Raw genomic sequence first — 23,446 nt, forward strand, 5'->3', positions numbered from 1 at the left:
TTTGCATTTGCGTGTAGTATCAACTGCATAGAATTCTCCTGTTAATACTGTTGTGGTATCTGAAAAACTGGTTTTTAACCAGTGCTTTTTACCGGTTCTTACATATGGTGCAGAACCACTGACTGACAAAAAGAACAATAGATGAGTTACACAACGCGCTATGGAAAGATCAATATTAGGTATTACCATCAGAGATAAAGTATCAAACCTAGAAATAAGAAGAACAGGAGTCACAGATGCAGTTGAAAAAATAGCCATAGCTAAATGAGCTTGGGCCGGACATGTTACCAGATTAACGGATGATAGATGGACCAGAAAGATTCTGGAATAGCGACCAAGGCAAGAGGCATATCGAAGCAGATGACGACCACCGACTAGATGGACGGATGATATCAAGCGCATCATCACCAACAGGATGCAAGAAGCTAAAGGTAGAAATAAGTGGAAAATTTTACTGGAGGCCTACGTTCAGCAGTGGACAAATATAAGCTAATTGACGATGATTGATGATCTGGAATATTGTGTTTAAAATCTCTGTGCTGTTAATTATTGAAACCCCGACTCCGTGTTCAGTTGTATGATAAGATTAGGGTTGATGCTATTTTTTTACAATTATAATAGACTATAATTAAGTGTTGGAAAATTTATAATCCAAGGTGAAGATGAAGATATGTTTTTGTATTGATATAAGGGTAAAAATTGCTTCCGGTTAAGTAGGTTCATTGCATCATAAATTTTGGGGGAATATGGGAGATTGAACTTGAACTGAAGAGTCGTTAGTCATGGATATGTTTAAAACGACATATTTTTGATTGCTTTAATCACGTGTTTTGTATATCATATTTTTCCATAGTGTCAAATGTTTTGTCAAGGTTGTAAGCATCGAGTTAGAATCTATGGAGAGGGCATCACGTGACTAAAAACGACCTCACTTCGGCCATATTGTTTTGACACTTTTGACAGATCGTATATGTTTGTTTACGTTTGTTGATTTTCGAATATTTTTAGTTTTATAATACTTTTATAGAAACTGTAATAATATATTGTGATAGTGCATAATGTGGAAACTTTGTAATAAAATTTGGAGATGCGGAAAGTGGCCCAGAGAATGGCGCACATCATTGTGCATACCAATCCATAAAAAAGGAACAACTACAAAGTGTAGTAATTATCGTACCATCTCACTGATTTCCCATCCAAGCAAAATATTACTAAGAATCATTAAACGCCGTTTGCAACAATACTTAGGCAAACAAATTCCCCAAGAACAAGCAGGCTTTGTCAAAGGGAAGGGTACGAGAGAGCAAATCCTTAATATGCGGCAGCTCATAGAAAAGACCAGCGAATTTAAAATTCCAATAATAATCTGTTTTCTAGACTACCAAAAGGCATTTGATTGTGTGAAGTAGGAAGTTCTCTGGACAGTTCTTCATGAGATGGGAGTTCCAGATCATTTGGCAATATTAATTAAAAACTTATACGAAGATAACTCAGTTAAAATAAGAATTGAAAACCAGCAATCTGATACCTTCAAAACCAGCAGAGGTGTACGATAAGGGTGCATACTATCTCCAGACCTGTTCAATTTATATGGAGAATACATAATGAGGAACGCACTCGATGGATGGAGAGGCGGCATCTCCATTGCAGGAAAAAAGATCTCAAACTTAAGATTCTCAGACGATACAACACTGATAGCAACATCTGAAGAGGAGATGTCGAGACTGATAAAGAGAGTAGAAACCGAAAGCAACAAGTGTGGGCTCAAGATTAATAATCAGAAAACAAAAATCATGATTGTGGACCACGCGAATATCCTCCAAACAACAGACGTCCTAAATCAATTCGAGAAAGTAGACGAGTTCACGTATCTAGGATTTTCCTTAAGCAATGCAGCCTCCTCCCATACGGAAATTCGCAAAAGAATAGGGATGGCCAAGAACGCGATGAGTCGACTGTCAAAAATATGGAAGGACCGCTCTTTATCCAAAAAACTCAAAATGAGACTGGTACGGACACTCATTTTTTCAATCTTCAGTTACGGTGCCGAAACATGGACAATAAAATCAGAGGATAGGAAAAGGATTGACGCATTCGAAATGTGGTGCTGGAGACGAATGCTACGCGTCTCGTGGACGGAGCACAGATCCAATCAGTCGATTCTCGAAGAGCTAAACATTCAGACCAGACTCTCCTCTCAGTGTCTTGCAAATGTTTTTAAAGTTTTTTGGCCACATTGCGAGAAGAGACAATGACAACTTAGAAAGACTAATTGTATGCGGAAACGTAGAAGGACGTAGAGGCAGAGGACGCTCACCTATCCGATGGTCAGATCAAGTACAGAAAGCCACTGGAGAGACGTTTTCCGAGTCCATGAGAGCAGCCCAAAATCGCAAGAGATGGAGAGAATTGACAGCCCGCATTGTAGGAAATCACGATCCTCAGCAATGAGGAAACGACAAGAGAGAGAGAGAGAGAGAGAGAGCATAATAATGGTTTCTTGTTCTCAACGTAGTTGCTGTGGCAGAAGCAATGTTAATAAAAAATCTTCAGGAATAACGTTCTACAGGTTAGTATACCAATATGTAAACAAAGTAATGGCCCGTACTTCAGAGAATAAATTAATAGTATTTGACTGTATTAATTTATCTTTATGTATAATATATCGTGTTTTTAATGTTTACCGCGGGATAAATAAATTATAGTTTATTAAAAATGTATTGCACTTTGTAGATTATGATTAAATCTGCTGAATAACTAGTCATATTTTTATAGTAGTTTTAATATTATTGAGTCCGGCCATGATCTTACTGCCATATTGGTATCACCGTTAGCCACGCCTACCTACGCCGTTTTTAATACACACGTTAATATGCTCATAGCTTCTCCATAGATTCTAACTCGATGGTTGTAAGTCAACACGGTCGGCAGCTTTTTCAGAATCCTGTCCACATAAACATTTTAACTGTGATGTTTGTTCTACATTCTACAGCATTGTAGTTGACCATAAGTTTTACATAGGTTATACAACGCGTTGCTAACAAATATATTTACCAATAAGATTAATAAAAAATATATAATCAGTAAAAAGCAAAAAGACTTTTGACAAAAATATGCCAACACGCATAATTGAATAAATGAAAAAAAAAAGGTAAATACATTTTATCAAATTTAGCCATATCAGTTTGAAACTCAACCCTAATTCATCTCTGTTTTTAAATTTTTGTCGACGATAATGCATTTGCCGGCTCACCATCGACAATACTCCATTTACATACTAAATGAATTTCTAAACGATCACTGCGCATCCAGAGTTTTTCTTACTATTTTTCCTGAGTATTAAATGCATAGGATCTAACGAATAATGTAAATTACATCGGCATTCGTGATGTGTGGGATAGGAAAATCAACCAAGATTTTTGGCGAAAGAAAAACTTAACTTGAGAAAATTTTTTTATACGGAAAAAATGTCTTGTCATTTTAGTTTTCGAAAATCAGTGTTCCTTGGCTATAATAAGAATCTTTTTTGCAAGTTCCATAACTCTTTTACGGAACTAGGTTTTCAGAACCTGCTAAAAATTTGTTAGATAACCTGCTCAAGAAAAGCAGAAAAAAATCTATACGTTGACTTAAATTTTAATTACGAAGCTGCTTGTATTACAAAATTGTCCTTGGTAAAGATATTCGAATCGTATGATCTTACAATGCACGATAATTCTCCTACCAGAATAATTAAAATAAAATCTACCATAATTGATTATATTGTCTCAGATTTCTTACCTCTTGATGTACTCTCTACAAGTATAAAATAGGAGTATATGATCATGAAGCAGGACATAAAAAGTTTACTTTTTTTGGCTCAGTACTTTCGTAAATTCCAAAACTTATGCTTAATTCTGGGTGGCATTTTCTTCTGTAGACATAGATTACAATTTCAGTGGCTTTTAGATAGGCTTGTCTATATTTTAAACAAGGCCGTTTCTTCAGTTTTAATTAAGCCAAAACATCCCAAACCCAGGACTATAAACGTCTCCACATATCTTCCAAGAATATGCATTCGCTACTATGCGTAGAAATTTACTACGAACGTCTTTGTCACTAATTATATCACCAAGTACAAAGGAACCTATCTAAAACTTATCAAAAAACCTAAGAAAACGTGGTATTAAAATCGTTTGGAAAACTATAAAAGTGTTGCAAAAGAAACTTGATCCAAAATAAACGATCTTCAAAATAAAACTAACCAAATGAAACATTTTTCCTTCCACACCTTGAAAATCTAAATTTATACTTCTTTAATGTGAGTAAAAATATAACATCAAATATTCAATAGTATTAAAAGCAAATCTTCCTGTAGTAATGATAAACTATCTCAAAAGATAATAAAATTTCTCAAATCTTCCAAAAAATGTGTTGGAAGTCCTGGTCCCACTAATTACTGATTCTTTTGAAAAGGTACATTTTCAGAGTGCCTAAAGACAGCCATTATAATTATTTTTTATAACGGTGGTGAAAAATCAAATGCCTGAAAATATTAACCTATTGCCTTACTACCGGTCCTATCTAAAATTATTATTGAGAGACTTATAAAAGCCCGACTTATGTCCTTTCTCATTGAAAACAACATTTTATTACAAAGTCAGTACGGCTTTTTACCTAATAAATGTACCAGTGATGTTGTTTTCCGTAGTAAATGAGGTTTACCAAGCACTAAATAATAATCTTGACATTGTGACTGTTTTTGTGGCTATGCTAAAGCTTTTGATCGTGTAAATCACGACATTTTGATAACAAAACTAAATTTCTACTGAATTTGAGGCATTTCTTTGAATTTGTTCCAAACTTACTTGCGAAATAGGAAACAACTATTTAGAGCAAATAATACTGACTCTAGTCCCAAAACCTATTTAGCAATTATTATCTATTAGTTTTCCTGCAATTATTTGTAATTTAATAACAAGGAAGCTTTTTGATAAGTTGGAGTGTAATGTTGATCTCTCTTTTTTAACATGAATTTTTACTTATATCCCTCAGCTATCAGCAATATTGTTTATTTTAATATTTTTTATCCAAGACGTTACCAAGACTGAACTGACAAATGCAACAGCATACATGTATTAAAAAAGTTTAGTTAAATTTAAAAATAATCATATTACATTGAATATTCCTACCATATGTATATAAATTCAACAGAAAGTTTACTCTAAGTTGAATATCGTTCGTTGAAACGATAAAAGAGTTATTTGTTTGTCAAAGTTTTGGTATTCCCCCGCAATCACCTTTGAGAAAGAAAAAAGTAATTTTATCCATGCCAACTTCTAGCTAACAGAATAACCAAAATGTTGAAACTGACACAGTTTTAGGCTTTCAGTCAATAATTCCCAGTTATTGAAAAAAAGCCGTCCACCCCTTCGCCACCCGCATATTTTTTATATGTTCGTCAGAAAAAAAGGTCTACACAAAGATTTTCCGAATTCTTTCGTTCCTCGAAGACGGCTGGATACAACGTTGTTATACAAAACAACTTTTAAATAAGCTTCCAAAAGTTTTTCCCCAACTTGTCGGATTTCAAAGGAACTGAGCAAACTATATTAAAATAAAGAACAGAAATGAAACCAAACGGGCGATATTCTTTTATTTCTGGATGCGAAACTCGAGAAATTTTACATTAAAACGTAAAGTCTGGACGGGACAGCTTTGAGTTTTGTTAAAATCAGCGGGAAGGTTCTCTATTTTCTTGATTAGGTACTTTTATAATTTTCGTTTAGGCTAACAAAAGGGAAAATTAGATAACACAAACGTGCATGGTCTGGAAATGTTCGAGGCTATAAGCAAAACTGCTGCATGTTTAGACCCAAGGACCCCTTATCTATAGAATAGAATAGAAATGTGCTTTATTGTCACTGAAAATTGTACAAATTTATAGACAAAGCTTACAAAAAGTCAAAAAATAACAATAACAATAAAAGATAATAAAATAAACAATCCATTGCAAAATTTAAATAAATTGCAAATTGTATAATAAAACCTTAGGAAATAATAAGATATACTTTTGTCATTTTACGGAATTTAGGGAAAGATGTTGTAAATTTAAGTCGTAGTGGGAGATGGTTGTATTGTTTTTTTGCCGAATATAGATTTCTATAATAGTAACTCAGTGGACGGGATCAGTAAATAAACATCAAATGTTGAATTTCTTGTGGAGTAGTCATCGTTAGGTCTTGCTGGAAAAACTACGAATTAAGCAAACATCAGATTGGTGCAGCTGTACTAGAACCTCCAAAAAGGAAAACCATATCGAAAATCAGACAAAAAATAATATGAAGAATTATTTTGGAAGATGCTAAATTGATTTCGTTCGAAACAAATCTTATTACATAGCAGGCTGAGGCTAGTGTCTGATTTTACAAATCGATATTAAGGGACCATTTAGAGTTGCTGTCTATACAAATACCAAGAAATTTTACAGAATCAAAGATACTGATCTGACTGTTATTAAGAAGCAAAGGTTGAAGAGCTCCTTTATAGGATAATGCAACTGTCTTATCGACTTCTTACTATTTTAATGGGAATAAGCCACAATTGAAGGTTAAAATAAGTTTATTGACGTTTCAATTTCCATTGGGACATCAAAATACAAACATTCATAAATTAAACAAATTTTGTTTTTTTTTTGTTCACGAAAAAGAAGAATACAGAGTATTATATAAACTTGGAGAAAAGAAGAATTGGAAAAGTCTATTAAAATTAAACAAAACATAAGCAAAGAGTAACTAAAGGCTATAAGAACTTTAAAAAATGACGACTCCATAATCATCCTACCAGCAGACAGAAGGGGAATGCAACTATGATAATGGATAAAATTCAATGTAGAAACAAAATTAAAGATCTAATAATAAACGGACCTTGTACAAAATTAACAAAGGATCCAACAAAGCCTTTCATAAAACATTTCACAAAGTCCATAAAACGAATATACCACTTACACCCATTTGTAGTACCATGTATTCTCCTTGTAGTGAACTGTGAAAATTGTATTAAATATTATACAACCATTTGCAAATAAAAATGACACATTTATAAAAAATATACAACATTTTTTAAATAAATTATCAAATATTGAATTTAATTCAAATAATGTTTTAGTAATTAATAAAATATAATCAAATAATATCTTATTAAAGACTAATTAGGTACATGCTATGATTTTTTTCTGACGGATATTCTCAAGTTAAAGTTGATTTTATGTAATCGAATGAACTATCTTACAATAAAGTCGTCCCAGGAACGCAACTCAGCAATATCGACAATATAATTTTAAAGTCGTCTACTTTAAAATGTATAATGTATGTCTGAATTGTCAATATTAATGAGTCAGATAAAATTAAATTAATAGAAAAATTTTCCACCAAGACACAAAACAAAATTTGTTCAATTTATTAATGTTTGTATTTTGAGAACGATTTCCGAAGTGGAGATTGAAGCGTCAATAAACTTATTTTAACCTTCAATTGTGGCTTATTCCCAATAAAATAGTATCTAATTTTCTGAGTAAGTACGAATATGCTTTTCTTCGACCCATTGCTTAAAAATGTAAATACTATTTTTCGTGCTTTTCTTTGGATTTTTGTGGCAATAAAGATTGTACTGTTACAATAACTTGTTTCAAAATATCCGGTGGTGTATAATCTTCAAATTCGCTTGAATCACCCATTTTCAAATATTATTTAATATTTTGTAGATATATATTATGTCTACATATTTTGAAACTACTAATCTATCAATCGACCATAGTATGCTATAAAATTTTAAATCATAAATTCGAAAACCGGATGAGTCTATGAATTGAAGTTAAATTAATGTACAAATTGTTGAATCAAAATAACAATTTATTGTTTTTTACCATTTTGCAAATACAGGGTGTTCTATAAATAAACGTTAAAAAGTATAGATACTTACGTAATAGAACATAGTACTTTGTCTTTCTAGGAAGAAAAAATACGACTCTTCCTACAGTAAGGCTAGGAAATGTTCACTTTGGATAGAGGTAGGTGTAAAAAGTATTAGAAGCAATAACCTTTTTATATTTGGCTGATTAAGCTTCTGGTAACTGTCAGATTTAACTAAAATGTCGCGATATGCCTAAAATCCTATATAAAGTCAAAATTATTGACGAACTGAAAGAAAGGTTTGATTTGAACTTTCGTGTTTATGAATTCTTTGTATAGGACTGAAAAAAAGCAAGTCTTAATCTATTAATTGTAAAAAAAATGTCATTAGCGTTTACTAAATCAACAAATGAATACAAAATATTGTTATATTAGTTTTCCCATAATTTCTAGTTTCATTCCCCTTTGCGTATGGAACTCCTGCAGGCGTGTCAGCCTTCAAGTAGTGTTTAAATCCGATATGGTATAAAATAGAGTGGCCTTTTGTCTTTTTACGTTTACGTTCAAGTATCACGGACGTGGCCATTGTTTGTCTTTATTCGTTTGTATTGTTACTACCTTGTGTAGCTGACAGGACTTTATTCGTTTTATGACGTGATGAATGTTAGAGCTCGGTATTTTAATAAAACTTACGAAAAGGAGATAAAATACACACACTTTGTTTCTTTATGTTCTTGTTGTTCTAAATAGTTTTGTTGCGTATTAAATTGCTATTTTAAGATAGTTTTAGGTAATTATTGCTTACGGTAAAAAGAGTATAAACCGTTTTTTACCCTTAAAAACTCACCCCCTTTTAGTTCCTGACTTTAGATCGCCTGTAAAATGATTTTCCTTTGATTTTTGTTATATTTTCTTTTGTTTTTACAGTAACTATTTTTTTTCCACTTTTTCATTGTTTTTTCTTACGCTCAAAAAACTTCAGGAAATAGTCAAACGACCCAAATCACAGATCAACAAAGTGATGTCGTCCCAAACCATTTAACTACAATTGCCAACCTTGAAAACCTGATGGCAAAATTAATGGAGAGAATGGACACTATGCTTAATCTCCTTATCACTATTATTAGCAAAATGCACTAATGCAAAATAGACTTAAAATAGCCATCTAAGACTCAAATGGCCTAACGAAGCATATACAAGAAATCACAATTTTCCTCGACGAGAAGAAAATTGATGTTATGCTCATATCAGAAGCTCATCTAACAGACAAAAATTGTATTAAAATTCATAATCAAATATAAAACATCATGAGTTAAATAAGTTCAGTGAAAAGTACCTACTATAGCATCGTCATTGAAGACTATCTAGGCAACCTTACCTTATCTGCAGTATACTATCCTTCTGGCCAATCCATTAACGAAAACAACTTTAATACCTACTTTAGTTCTCTCGGACACAAATTCATAGTAGGAGGAGACTTTAACTGCAAACATCATCACTGGAGCTCAAGGGTAATCACAACAAGCGTAGACAACTCTTAAAATCTATAATGGAAAACAACCTACAATGTATATCTACAGGAGAACCAACTTATTGGCCTACAGATCCAAATAAAATACCTGATTTCTTAGATTTCTGTGTGATTAAAGGTATATCTCTTAACTACTGTGCAATAGAATCATGTTGGGATCTTTCGTCAGACCAATCTCCCATTCTAATTAACCTAGACTTTAAAGTCATACTTAGAAGTAAACCTCCAGTCCCAACCCTTAACCAAAAAAACTGGAGCATATTTCGAAGTGCACTTACAGAACAAATATCAATGAACTTGCCACTCAAAACAGAAATACAAATTGAAAATGCTATACAATATCTTACTACTTGAGTAGCACTCAAGAGTGCTACTCTTGAACAGACAATATGGAAGGAAATCATAAATTGTTCTCTGAGTGAAAAAAGCTTGATTAAAGAGAAAAGAAGAAAAATAAGGAAATTCAAACTTATCTAGAAAATCTGACGCCGTTCAAAGATACAAACTATCTTAGATTTTGTCGTGCGCTTAGATTCTTTTGTATGAAAAATGCTTTCAGAACAAGAAAGTAACGTGTCCATTTTTGTCACAAAATGTCAAGTAGTTTAGGAGATAATGCAAAAAAAAATTTTTATTTTGTAACTTCAAAGGGCTGTAACTTTTTTTGTGTACACTTTTGTACTAAGGTAAGTTGGATTCAATCAATTTATTTTTGTCCGCTGAATGCGTGATTTAATTTATGACATACCTTTTTGAAACACCCTGTATAACAACATGCTTGTTGAACTTATTGGTTTATATAGACTGTACATTTCCTTCCTAAAAGTAAACAAAATAGAGGTAAACAAGAATAAAAAAACTCCAAATCTGCTTGCAACCTAAAACTTTAATAAGTACTCAGTAAATATCGGAAGTTCTTGTCATTTCTCGTTAAAGTTACACACATGTCGTTATCCGGCGAACGAGTGAAACTTCGGCCGCTTTTAAAGCCGCCCTTAAGCCCTAAAAGGGTCGCAAACTAGCTAGAACTTAAAGAGGATTTACTGACCTGCACTCCTCTGGTGAACATGTTGTTGCAATGGAGATGCACCGCTGAAAATTCTCTGATTGAATCGAATTCGAAAGTAAGATTGATCGGGAGGCCGTTGTGTGTATCGCTGTTCCAGCCGACCCATCTGCTTCCTGCAACAAAATGTATCAGGATTAGTGTAAGTCCTTCGATACCTGCCCTATTTTAAACAACTTTATTTTGTTTTAAATATTTTACAGAGTTTTTAGTTATATTAGAGACATTTACACCTAAATCTATGTATATTTCATTTGAAAATAATTAATATACAACTAAAATGTTGAAATAAAACATAAATCAGGTGGTAAATTTAGCAAATGTACAAGATTTTTGTACTGAAAGACTGTGTACAGATGCAATGTTGTAGCATGTTAATTTGACTTGAATTTAAAACTTCTGACAAGACTGTATTTTTAGTTAACTCTGTCTAGAGATTATTATTAAAACTAGCAAAAATTAAGAGAACAAATACAAACACCAGCACGCCTATAAATACAAGAGAACTGATGAGAGACGAAAATCTGAAGAAGAGTTATGCAAATCAAATCAATGAAAGAATGCGAATAATAGAACAAAATGATGATATCGAAGAGATGGTCAATGATATTAAAGGAACGATTCTGGCAGTAAACAGGGAAGTTAAAACACAGATCAGAAAGAGAAAGCATAACGAATGGATGACGGACGAAATTATGGATCTAATGGAAAAGGGAAGGCAACATAAACAACAACGTAATCAAGACAAATACAAACAGATACACAAAGAAATTCGCCAGAAAATTAAGAAAGCAAAAGAACGTTGGATGGTGGAAAGGTGCAACGAAATAGAACAATTGCAGGAAAAAGGAGATAGTTTTGGACTACATAAGAAGATCAAAGAAATATCGAATATACACAAAAGCCACCACAGAACAAGAATACGCAACGACAGAAACAAATACATAGAGTCAGAAGAGGAGATAGCAATGGCGTAGAAAGAATACGCAGAAAGACTTTTTAATGACGAAAGACACAAACTTCCTTCCGCAAACTTATCAGGGCCATCAATAATGCGAAGTGAAATAGAATATGCAGTTAGAACCACAAAGATGCATAAAGCAACAGATCCAGATGAAATTAATATAGAAGCAATAAAACTACTAGACGAGGAGAATATCGAAATCTTGGTAAAGCTGTTCAATAGAATTTATGATACTGGTTACATTCCGCGAGAATGGCTGCAGTCATCCTTTGTGATGATCCCAAAAACAGCTAATGCCACAAAATGCAATGAACACCGCTTAATCAGTTTAATGAGTCACTTGCTGAAACTCTTCCTTAGGATATTACACTCAAGAATGTACAAGATACTAGAAGAACTTAGCGGGTCAACACAATTCGGTTTTAAGGAAGGACTAGGAACAAGAGAGGCAATTTTATGTTTGAACACCTTAATACAAAACTGTTTAGATCAACGAAAAGATGTCTACCTCATCTTCATCGACTACGAGAAGGCATTTGACAATGTTAAACATAATATCATGATGGAACTACTACATAGGGCCCACATTGACCAGAAGGAGATCAGAATTATTCAGAATCTATACTGGAACCAAATGGCAAATGTGAGGATTGATCAAGACCAATATACGGATGAATTTGAAATCCGGAAAGGTGTCCGCAAGGCTGCATACTCTCTCCGATGCTTTTTAATTTATATGTTGAAATATTTGCGGAAGCATTAGAAGACACGGAATTAGGCATTAAGGTGAACGGCATACCAGATAGCAACCTACGCTATGAGGACGACACAGTGATTAAAACTGATAATTTGGAAGATCAGCAGTTATTACTTGATAGGGTGAATAGCATAGGTAAAAAATATGGCCTCAAAATCAACATTTTGAAAACGAAATATATGGTCATTAGCAGAAACCCTCCAGAAAACCCGATAATATGCATAGGTGACGATCGCATAAAACGCGTGAAAACTTTTAAATACCTTGGCACCACAATCAATGACCAATCGGATCCACAACAAGAGATAAAAACCCGAATACAAATGGCAAGACAAGCTTTTGTGAAATTCAGACCGCTCCTATGTAATCAAAACCTAAATTTCGAAATACGCTACAGAATGGTCAAGTGCTACATATGGTCCATCTTGCTTTATGGCATGGAAACGTGGACTTTGAAACAAACATCTATCAACAAACTTGAAGCATTTGAAATGTGGTCATTGAGAAGAATGATGCGCATACCTTGGTGGATAGAGTTCGAAACGATGACGTCCTTAAGAGAGCCGGCGTGGAAAGAAAACTATTTGAATTAATTAAAAAACGCAAGATTGGTTACCTTGGGCACATATTGAGAGGAGCAAAATATGAAATACCACAGTTAATTCTACAAGGGAAGATCGAAGGTAGGAGAGGAGCCGGCCGCAAACAATTACTGGTTAAGGAATATTAAAGAATGGACCGGAATACACAATACAGGCGAGCTGTGTCACGCCGCCAAGAACAGAATTCTAGTAATGAGATAGTCGCCTACGTACTTTGGTGTATGGCATGTTAAGAAGAAAAAGAAGAGATTATTAATTTTATTGCTTCGAATACGTATGTACTTCAAAGTTCCCTTTTTCGTAATAAATTATGTTTCGGGTTAAAATATGTAAATTTCTCATGCACACTGTAGCATTTGCAAATTCTTTGAAATATATATTGAAATATATTGAAATCCTCTCGTATTTGCTAATGTATCGAAGAATAATTTCAGTGTATTTCTCTTTACTTTCGTATAAGTTAAAATACCCAAAATGTATTTTCAATCCTTTTTGCGTCGCGAGTTAATGTAAACACATTTTTAGAGTTTGTTTATACCAAGGACGCGTAATTCTTTGATGTTTTTCTTTGATCGAAAGCCGCTCGATACTGCGTTTGAAATAAACATCCATTTAGAGGCTCAGAAGGTTTTGCCGGAAAGATATCTTCGTCCTTCGTCCTTTTTTTATGGAAAATGTGTAAAGTTAATAGTAGCAGTTTAATGTGTTCAATGTGTAGTTGCAGTTTAAGAAGAATCGTTGTGTAAATTGTCGTTTTGTTTCTCCCTGGTTGTCATCTCAGGCTTTTTGGCAGTTTGGGGATGAATTTGTTCGTGTGTTTGTTACGCAGAGAGTTTAAATCCAGTTTCTACCCCCAGAAATTTCAGTGAAGCCAGTTCTACCCCCAGAAATTCCAGTAATGTCCAGACTACAGAAAATTGAAGTAGTTTAGTGAAAATCCAGGTTACTTTTTGTGTTTCATTTCAAAGTAAAGACAGACATTTTTTTAATAATAATAATTGCTTTCATTATTTAAAAAGATAATTTTTTATTTGCCACAGTTAATAGCCCAGTAACATTTGTAAGATTTGTAGCAACAGAGTTTGTAAATGAATAGGGCATATGTAAGTTTTTTTTCGTTATAATTTTGTCCTTTTATTTTAGAAAAGTCTCCTAACCATTTTTTATTTCTAATAATTATTTCAATAGTTACAACTAGTTGTTGTAATCGTTATAATTGGCACCTCGAAGCGGCTTCCATTTTTAAATTGCTAGAGGTCCTTCCTGTTGTTTGTTTCGTTTGTCCATTTGTTCCAGGAGATTTATGTCAGTACCCCTTTTGTTTCATTTTTGTAGTTGCTCCAATCCAACCCCATTGCCATTTAACTTATCCACGACCCAGCCCTCCAAACAAACCCTGAGTGCCGTTCGCACAGTTTCGTTTATTTTGCTTGCCCTATCTCCAACCTCAGTATTTCTGTCCCCAACTTTCAACCCCCTATAATAATACCCTATGTGGTAGGCAAAATATTACGTTACAACACTTGCAAGACTCTCTTTTAATTTAGTCCACTTGAGAGTGATTTTACATAATAACTCTTAAAATTTTATTAGTTTTGGCCTATAATTGAGTTAAAGTGTAAATGTTTTCTTAAGAAAACAGATATTTCAAACAAAACTACAATTTCCCTCCCCAAAAATTAATTAGCTCTGGGCTCACTTATAAAAAAGAAAAAAACCCAATTTGATTCTCAGTTTCAGGTTGTTATTTGTATATTAATATGCATTCAGATGTTGATATTTACGTTTTTGACGTGACAACGTCTTAAATTAGGTTGTGGCTCGGAGTCATTCATGAAAAAGTGTAACGCCCGCTCACGTCTGTTACAGTGAGTCACCGAACGAGAGAGAGGCCCGCCGGACCGGCGAATGCCTTGCGTCTCTCTCCCACTCAAACATGATCGGTCCGCTGCGCGCGCAGCACTAGAGAATTAGGCGCGTTGAATCGGTGCGTGCTTCCGTGCTTGTGCGATCATCGTCCTATCCTCAACAAAATCACTCAAATAGAAATTAGTTAAGTTTAAGTTTACATGTACAATGTTTTAGTAAACAAAATATATTTCTATAGTTAAAATTTGTGCGATTCTTATTTTCATTCAATTCCTTGTTCCTATTGTGCAATTTAATAATATTCATATCAATAAATATTCTACCGAGAAAAAGACGTTGTCACGTAAAATTTTCGCCCGTAAAACCGACTTTACAGGCAACCGATTTTTTTTGAAGTTTGTTTTGTGAAAAAGGACAACTGGAGGGGAATCTCCATCTGTTTTATTTCAAATTTCCCGCCACTTACCCTAGCATTCCATATTAATTTATTCAATACATCACATACAATCTAGTACATTTTACGAATAATTCTAATACATTCCTAAATATTTTGACGGCAGCACTTAGAGGGTTAAAATGAACGTCTTAGTTGGTTAGGATAAAGACAGAAAAGGTTTAAAGTTTTTGTTTCTTACATAGAACATATTATAACACCACATACAAAGAGTGTTTATTAAAATGGATACATTGTCCTACTAGGCCAGATATTTTTGTTAGACAATCATATCGTCTACAACAAGCATTTACTTTTTGCACTCAGTGGTATAAATAAATAACTTCACACTTTTTTTAAACTTTTTGATAAATCCACATTTATTTAAGTGTTTGATAAGTTGTGTTACCTTAATTATATACAGTTAAATAACTTATCACTAGACTTCGGCAAATATGCATATTGCATATTTTGTATATTGTGCATATTTTATGCAAATATTTCATATTTTGGCATATTTGTATAAAAGTTTGCATAAAGTGCATAAAAGTTCAGATTTTTATACTGTATTTGAAAATTTTTAAACATACCAATTTATTTCAATTCTTGTATAAAATTTTGTAGTCATTTTAATCAAGAAATGATCTAAGTACGTAATCTCTACAGGTACAAAACATTTACAATTTCAAAGAAGATCAATTTAAGTAGCCCTCAACATTCTTAGAAAGTCTCGGTCACTGAGGCATTCAGTTATTGGATAATCGCTAAGGGTTCGCTCATTTGCATTTTATGATCTAATCCCCAAATATATCTACAATTTATTGTATCTTAACAGCAGGTAAACGGCTAATAGTTTTGTTCCTAATTTGGGGATTTTCCAAAATCTCCCAGTTTATTGAATTAGGTACCTAACCATTTCTAATTTGATGCTCAGATTTGTAAATCATTTTTGTTTTGATATTCAAAGCGTAAACACTCGTTGTGCGTAACAAAAAGAAAGATTGTGATTTTATAATGCCTAGAACAACCAGTGCTTCAACTTGGATTAAACCTTATAAAGAGCTGTCTATGGATATGGGAAAAATCTACTGTTCAGTCTGTGGCAAAATTGTAAGTATCTAATATTTTCTATTAAATATCTAATATTTCATACATACAGGGTGTTTCCAAATGACACTTACAACGTTTGACTGTAGATACTTCTCGAAAAATTGAACAAAACGATATAGTTATTGAGGGGTCAAACTTATTTACTTTTCGAGATACAGGGTGTTAAAATTAAAAAAAATTAAATTCTTTTAGTTAATAACAACAATAACTTTAAAACCAATAAACGTATTTACTTGAAATTTAGTACTCGTAGGTTGTTTTTAAATGAAAAATAGCTTTCTTTAGTGAGAAAAAATTGTCCATGGTACAATACAATGGTGTGTATTTAGAAAAATTTTTCACCTTTACTTTTTTTTATGAAGTCAGCTATTCTAAAACACAATTATTTTTATTGTAATTGAATTAACAAAAAAAAAACTTTTGTTGAATTTTAAAATAAGTTATATGATGTACTAATGGTTAGTAACAAAAACTAATTTGTGGATTAATACTGCATTTAAAACACTTAGCAAGTGTTTTTTTTTTCAAACCAGTTATTTGATTAACCAAAAACACCTTGTATATTTTTATATTTTAAAGGTTGGGTTAAAATAAAGGTTTTTATTTTTATTTATAGATAGCATGTGAGAAGAAATTTCAGATAGACCAACATGTGAGAACTGCTTCACACATTGCAAAAAAAGGAAAAATAGGAGGAAAACATCAAACTTCAATGGCTAAATGTTTCCAATCTACTTCAAAAAAATTAGATGAGCAAGAAACTTTTAATGAAGACTTGTGTCGCGCATTAGTGTCTGCAAACATACCGCTTTCAAAATTAGCAAATGTAAATTTTAGTTCGTTTCTAAAAAAATATTGCAAACTTAATGTTCCAAGTGATCGGTCTCTAAGAAGAAATAATGTGAACGGGCTATACTCGTCGGTGTTAATTAATATTAAGGAAGAAATTGCAGATAATTATTTTTACATATCTGTAGACGAAACCACTGATTCCTCAGGAAAGTATATTGCTCATTTATTGATTGGTGTTCTTAAAGAAGATACCTTACCAAAATCTCATCTTATTTCATGCCAGCAACTTGAGAAAACAAATGCTTTAACAATTTCGCGTTTTATACAAGAAACATTAGCAACTTTTTTTCTTCTGACAACTATTCCTTCTAATAAATTACTGCTTATTTTATCGGATGCTGCTCCTTATATGGTGAAAGCAGGACAAAATTTAAAAATATTTTTCCCAGATTTAATACATGTTACTTGTGTAGCGCATGGATTAAACAGAGTTACAGAGGAAATACGAAAAAAGTTTCCTCTTGTAAATACCATGATATCCAGTGTCAAAAAAGTATTTCTTAAATCTCCTATAAGAATTCAACTTTATAAAGAAATGCTACCTAACATTCCTCTTCCACCACAACCTATTTTAACGCGATTGGGGAACATGGTTAGAAGCAGCTAATTTTTATGCAGATCATTTTGTTAAAATAAAGAACATAATTGATACGTTAACAGATGAAAGTTCCCAATCTCTTTTGGATTCTAAACAAACTTTTCAGAGTAACTTGCTTCAACAAGAACTTTCATTTATAAAATCAAATTTTAGTTTTGTTCAAAAAACAATTACTCAGTTAGAATCACCAAAACTGTCATTGTTCGAAAAGAATTTGCGTCATGTTGTCGGAACGTTAGAGGTAATATTGGAAAAGATATTTTAAAAAAATTTGAAGCTACTATGGAAAAAAATAAAGGTTACCATATTCTTTCTGAAGTAGTCAGTGTTCTAGCTGGAAATATTTCGGAAACAATTAATTTAGAACCAAATGTTTTGGTTAGTTTGAAAAATGCTCCCGTTACATCAGTTGATGTTGAACGAAGTTTTTCCATATATAAATATATGTACTCAGACAGAAGCCACAAGTTTTTGTTAGAAAATTGTGAACACCACTTGGTCATTTATTGTTACCATAATTCTAAATAAGTTTATTCATACTTAAAAATGATGTAGTTACTTAAAATAAATCTAAATCTTAATGAATAGTAGGAAATATTTAGTTATGTACACTTTTTTTTTAAATACAATTGTTACTATTTTACGATTTTTTTATTTATTTGTATGCATATTTTGTAAAATATTTGCATATTTTCGGGTAAACACGTGCATATTTATGCGCATATTTTCTACATGTTTATTTGCATATTTGCCGAAGTCTACTTATCACATATTTTCCTTAATGATTAAATATATTACCAATTTGTCAACAAATGCTAATATTATTCAGCAATTTCGTCGTCAGCACTTGGAGTAGGTATGTACTCTCCGAACAAATTACCTTTTTATTTGCTGTCGTCAACCGTGGATTGGATTACAGCTTAGACTTTATTTAGTAGCTGCTACTCCGTACGCCGGGTAATATTCCGAACATCTTTACAACCTGTCGCTTGCGCTGACACCCGGTATTCAAATTGTCACTCTATCGTGCGGAATTTGTTACCTAGTAAAATCGGTTGTACAGTAGTAAGACGAGTAGTAAAACGCAAAGAATATTGCCGATTCTCTTCTAAGATATGTACACATATGTATCGGGGTTATCTGATACCAGATCTAATGGAGCTTACGGTGCCTATGGGCGTTTTATCTGAGTAGTATTTTTGTTTGGCATGTTAATATACATTCGAGGATTTCATTAGGATGGAGATTTGAAGCTTTTATATTTCTTGGTTGTTAAACAAACTGTTTTATAGATGCAATGAATTCTTGCATAAACAATTTGTACCGTATTAGGTCAATGTGAAAATTTCTTTCAATGGGACTGATCGAAATCGACATACAGCATAGAAAAATTTAAATAGCTATAAAAACGTAAAGAATGTCTTTGTTTAAAAAACAGTGCTCCGATTTTGTGAATGTATATTGTCATACTTTTTCTTTCCCAACCAAAGAAAAATAAATAAAAATATCCATCGGAATAAAATTTTAAGATATCATTATAAACAAAAATGTATATAGTAATTTAAGATAAGATTTAGTGTAGATAAGAATAGAAATTTGTTTGGCAAACGACCTTTTTCCGTTTCAAACAAAATTATCAAAAAAACCTTTGTTTAGAATTAGAAGACATTTTACCTGTCTTAGTTAATCTTTTCATTGTTTGTATAGTCGAGTATTAAATGACCATATTCTAATCTTTTGAAATATGTATAAAGTGTGTATTGACAAAACCAATTTTAAAGTAAGCTATTTAGTTTTTCTCTGAAACCGAAATTAGCCTTTTCCAAAATCATGGTAAACACAATTTGAGATTTTGATTGGACGGTCGTTTTTAAATGGGAATTTGTGAGCCGATTAGGAGACCAGAGGAGTTAGTTATATTTTGGTCATCGAAAGAAAACAGTCGTTTGTCTCAAGATAGGGTGTGGTTCGTGAGTTTGGATACCGGCGTAACGAAAAGAAGTGAATAGTTTGCAGAAGGAGATAACAAGTAGATTAAAAGAGGTCCTTGTATCTACCGTGGGCATTTAATAAAGTATATGTGAAAGTATTCTTACGGCATCAAGTTGACAAAAGGAGGTCCTGGTGTCATAAATAAGTAGCTGAGTTTGGAGAAGTGAATCAGGTGTTTTTTGTGTAGTCTGCAGGAGGTTTGCAGAGACGTTAAGAAGGAGCCGAGGTGCCAAAGAGGAGAGATCACATCGTTGAGGAGACTGGATTTTTCTGGGTATGTTCCAACATACAACTCAAGAAGAAAATAAACTGTAAGTGTTTGTACAATTGAATTTTATATCTGTGAAGGATCGTTTCGACATCATGGTCATTAGCATTCAAATTTAAGAACTGAGGTTTTGTTAGGCTAATCAAAAGTTTAAAGTTTTGTTGTTTCTTGTTTCAAGTAAAGAAAATTTTAAGTAAAATTGGTTTTCACGTAATATAAATGTATGTAGCTTTATAATCTTATTATTATAAAAATTTGATTTATTTTCTTGTATGCTGATTGATAAGATAACGACAGAATTTAATAATTGTTTTATTCGTTCATATAAAATAAAGAAACGTAAATCTTTGTAATATAATATATTTGTATTCTTATCCTTTTCTTCTCCCTCCCGATAAAAGACAACTAGAAAATCTTTTGAATCCATCGAATACAGGTAATATAAGGATTATTTTACTTTTGATAACAAATAATTTATAATTCTTTTTTATTGGCTCAATAAACTAAGATTAAAGTCAAAATAAACAATCATAATAATATATAGTCGGTCAGATAGCCAAGCTGGCTAGTCGGCCAATTCTCATTCGCTTCACTGTCGAATGGTTCAGTGGATGTGGGTTCGAGACCCAGCTCGGTGTATAGAAAAGGCGAAGAATTGGTAACATGGCGACGTATGACTCTACATAGGTTACATGGTTCTGAGACAAAAGGATAAAAGGTCTCTAAAAGGAAACGGATAAGAAGATTGCTGTTGAGATGGGTGTAGGGACTAGCACTGTGAGTGACTGAAAAAAATCTAGAAACAAAATTCAAAAATGGTGCTTATCGCAGGTTTTAAAAACTGGGATAAAGAAAGTGAAAATAATGAAAAACGCCCCTAACAACCATATCAATGAGTGTTTGTATCTTTGGTTCACCCAAAGGAGGGAGCAGAGATTACCAATCTCAGGGCCTATATTAAAAGAAAAAGCCTTACACTTCAACAAAGAAATTGTTTATAATGATGTCAAGGCAAGTGAAGGATGGTTGGAGACTTGGAAAAATCGGTACGGTGTGCGGAAGCTACAGATATGTGGTGAGAAACTGTCTACTGACTCAAAAGTTGTCGAAGTCTTCAAAAAGACCTTGCACAGTTTACTATAAGAAGAAGGAATCACCAGTTTTACAATTGTAATGAAACAGGTCTCAATTATAAAATGCTGTCGACCTACACTTTGGCCTTAAAACAAGAAGACGCATAAGAAGTGCACCAGGAATCAAAAAGAAAAAAGAAATAGTGACAATTTCAGTCTGCAGCAACGCTACAGGATCTCACAAACTTCCTATAGGATTTATCGGAAAGTCAAAAAAACCTAGGACTTTCAGAATCTTAAAAGACTTTTCTTCCCTGCCAGTTTGGTAGCGTCATCAAAAGAGTGCTTGGATGAACAGTTCTATTCAAAGAGTGGTTTCACAATCAATTTATACCAAAGGTTGAAAAACATTTAGCAAAAAATAATCTACCGAGAAAGGCATTCCTGCTGTTGGACAACGCACCCTCTCATCCCGACCCAGAAGAACTAAAAGATGGCGAAATAGAGTGTCTTTTTTTGCTCCCAAATATGACATCCCTCTGTCGGCCTATGAATCAAGGTATTATAGAATCTATAAAACGTGTGTATTGACCAAAGTTACTCACGGCATTGATTGCTGGAATGGATGAACCAGAAAACGTTACAGATACTCTAAAAAAAAGTGGACATGTTGGACGTGATGGCACAAGCATAGGATGACATAAAACCAACAATGGTAAGGTCATGAAGAAAGCTGTTGAGTGGATTAAGTGTATGTGGGCTAAGAAATAAATCTAATAACAAGGTCACTAATATCTTTATATACAGGGTGAGTCATGAGGAACTTTACATACTTCTACCATATGTAGAGTCCCTCAGGGAGCATATCATGTGGCCACTAAAAAATGTCAACTCCTCTTCTTTATTAATTAACAGGGTGATTTGTGTAATTGACCATTTATTTCATTTTACTGTAGTGTTTATACGGCTCATTTGATTTTTTTAATTTTTGCATGATACAGTACACTACTATCAAGCATTCGACTGGTATTAGCTAAACTAAAAAATTCGAGGACTGGCTTTGGAAAAATTAATTTAGGGATTCGTATTAAATATTACACCCTGTATAAATTTTTTTTTAAATGCAATAAGTGATTTTCAAACTACATAAATAGCCAATGAAAACGACATATGCGACAATGTTGTCGCACTTTTATTAAATTTTTAGTGAACGATCAAATCTTACCAAAAATAGAACAACCATAATGAAGTATCAAATTATAAGGTAATTAATTTAAACAAATGTTATAAATTTAAAACATTTTAATTGAAATGATAAACTGAGTCACTGCACAACAAAAAACAGTAACTATTAACAATAACGAAGAACAATTTAAAAAAAAAACTAAAAATATGTACGTAGTTATGACAAACCCATAAATTAGAACTGGAAAAGATACAATAATGGTAACAAAATAAAAATAATTCAAAATAGATTTTCAAAATGGAACCCTGCAGCCTGTACACATTTTTGTTGCCGAATTGTTAATTGACGTATTGAATTACGGATACTCTGGGGATCGTTTCTAATAGTATTACAACAATGTATGTATAATTCTATCAATTAATTGTTGTCGGTTATTAATATTCACTGCGTAAACTAGTTGCTTCAATCGTCCCCAAATATGGTAATCAACGGGATTGAAATCAAGGGATCTTGAAGGCCACGAAATAGGACCTGCACGTCCTATCCACCTGTTGCCATAAACATTATTGAGATGTTGTCTCACTGCCAGTAAAAAGTGTGGGGGTGCCCCATCATGCTGAAAATACATCCCTCGGATAGCAACGTTCACGTTGGCAAGCAAATTCGGCAAAATATTTTGTAGAAAGTTCAAATAGACCTGCCCTGTTAAAGGACCATCAAAAAAGTGAGGACCTACTAATTGGTTATTTATGACACCAATCCACACGTTAACCGAAAACCTTAACTTACTGAGAACGACGTTTTCGAATAGCATGGGGATTTTCTTCTGCCCACACATGTGAATTTCGTGAATTATTTATCCCGTCTCTGGTAAATTGGGCTTCATCTGTAAATAGTGTCCTGTATAGCGTTGGGCGATTATTGTTAATCCATCTACAAAATTCCAACCTATCGATCTCATCTCCAGCATGTAGTCGCTGAACCATTTGAATGTGATATGGGTATAGATTATTTTTTTGTAAGACTCTACTTACTTTTGATTGAGTAACATTGAGTTCTCGACTTACTTGTCTAGTGCTTATTGTAGGGTTCATAGTAACGGCGTCCATAATGTCATCTTCCTGCGCTTTATCTACATGTCGCTCTGTTGTTCCACTAGGAAAAGTGCCATTTTCTCGCAAATAATTAAAAACTGACCCAAATGTCGGATGACTGGGAGTTCGACGATTAGGAAATCTCCTGCGATATTCTCTACT

At 33.1% G+C, this 23,446-nt stretch overlaps 1 protein-coding gene across 1 annotated transcript in view; it reads right to left on the reverse strand.

The window, feature by feature from the left end:
* Window positions 1-23,446, reverse strand: part of LOC140449405 (discoidin domain-containing receptor 2-like) — a 1,157,947-nt gene that overhangs the window by 307,398 nt on the left and 827,103 nt on the right. The window contains exon 6 of the mRNA XM_072542564.1: window positions 10,469-10,602. Within this exon, the coding sequence (XP_072398665.1) occupies window positions 10,469-10,602 (134 nt within the window). The remainder of the gene's footprint in view (window positions 1-10,468; window positions 10,603-23,446) is intronic.

The sequence above is a fragment of the Diabrotica undecimpunctata genome, chromosome 9, assembly GCF_040954645.1.
Source record: "Diabrotica undecimpunctata isolate CICGRU chromosome 9, icDiaUnde3, whole genome shotgun sequence".
Classification (NCBI taxonomy): Eukaryota; Metazoa; Arthropoda; class Insecta; order Coleoptera; family Chrysomelidae; genus Diabrotica; species Diabrotica undecimpunctata.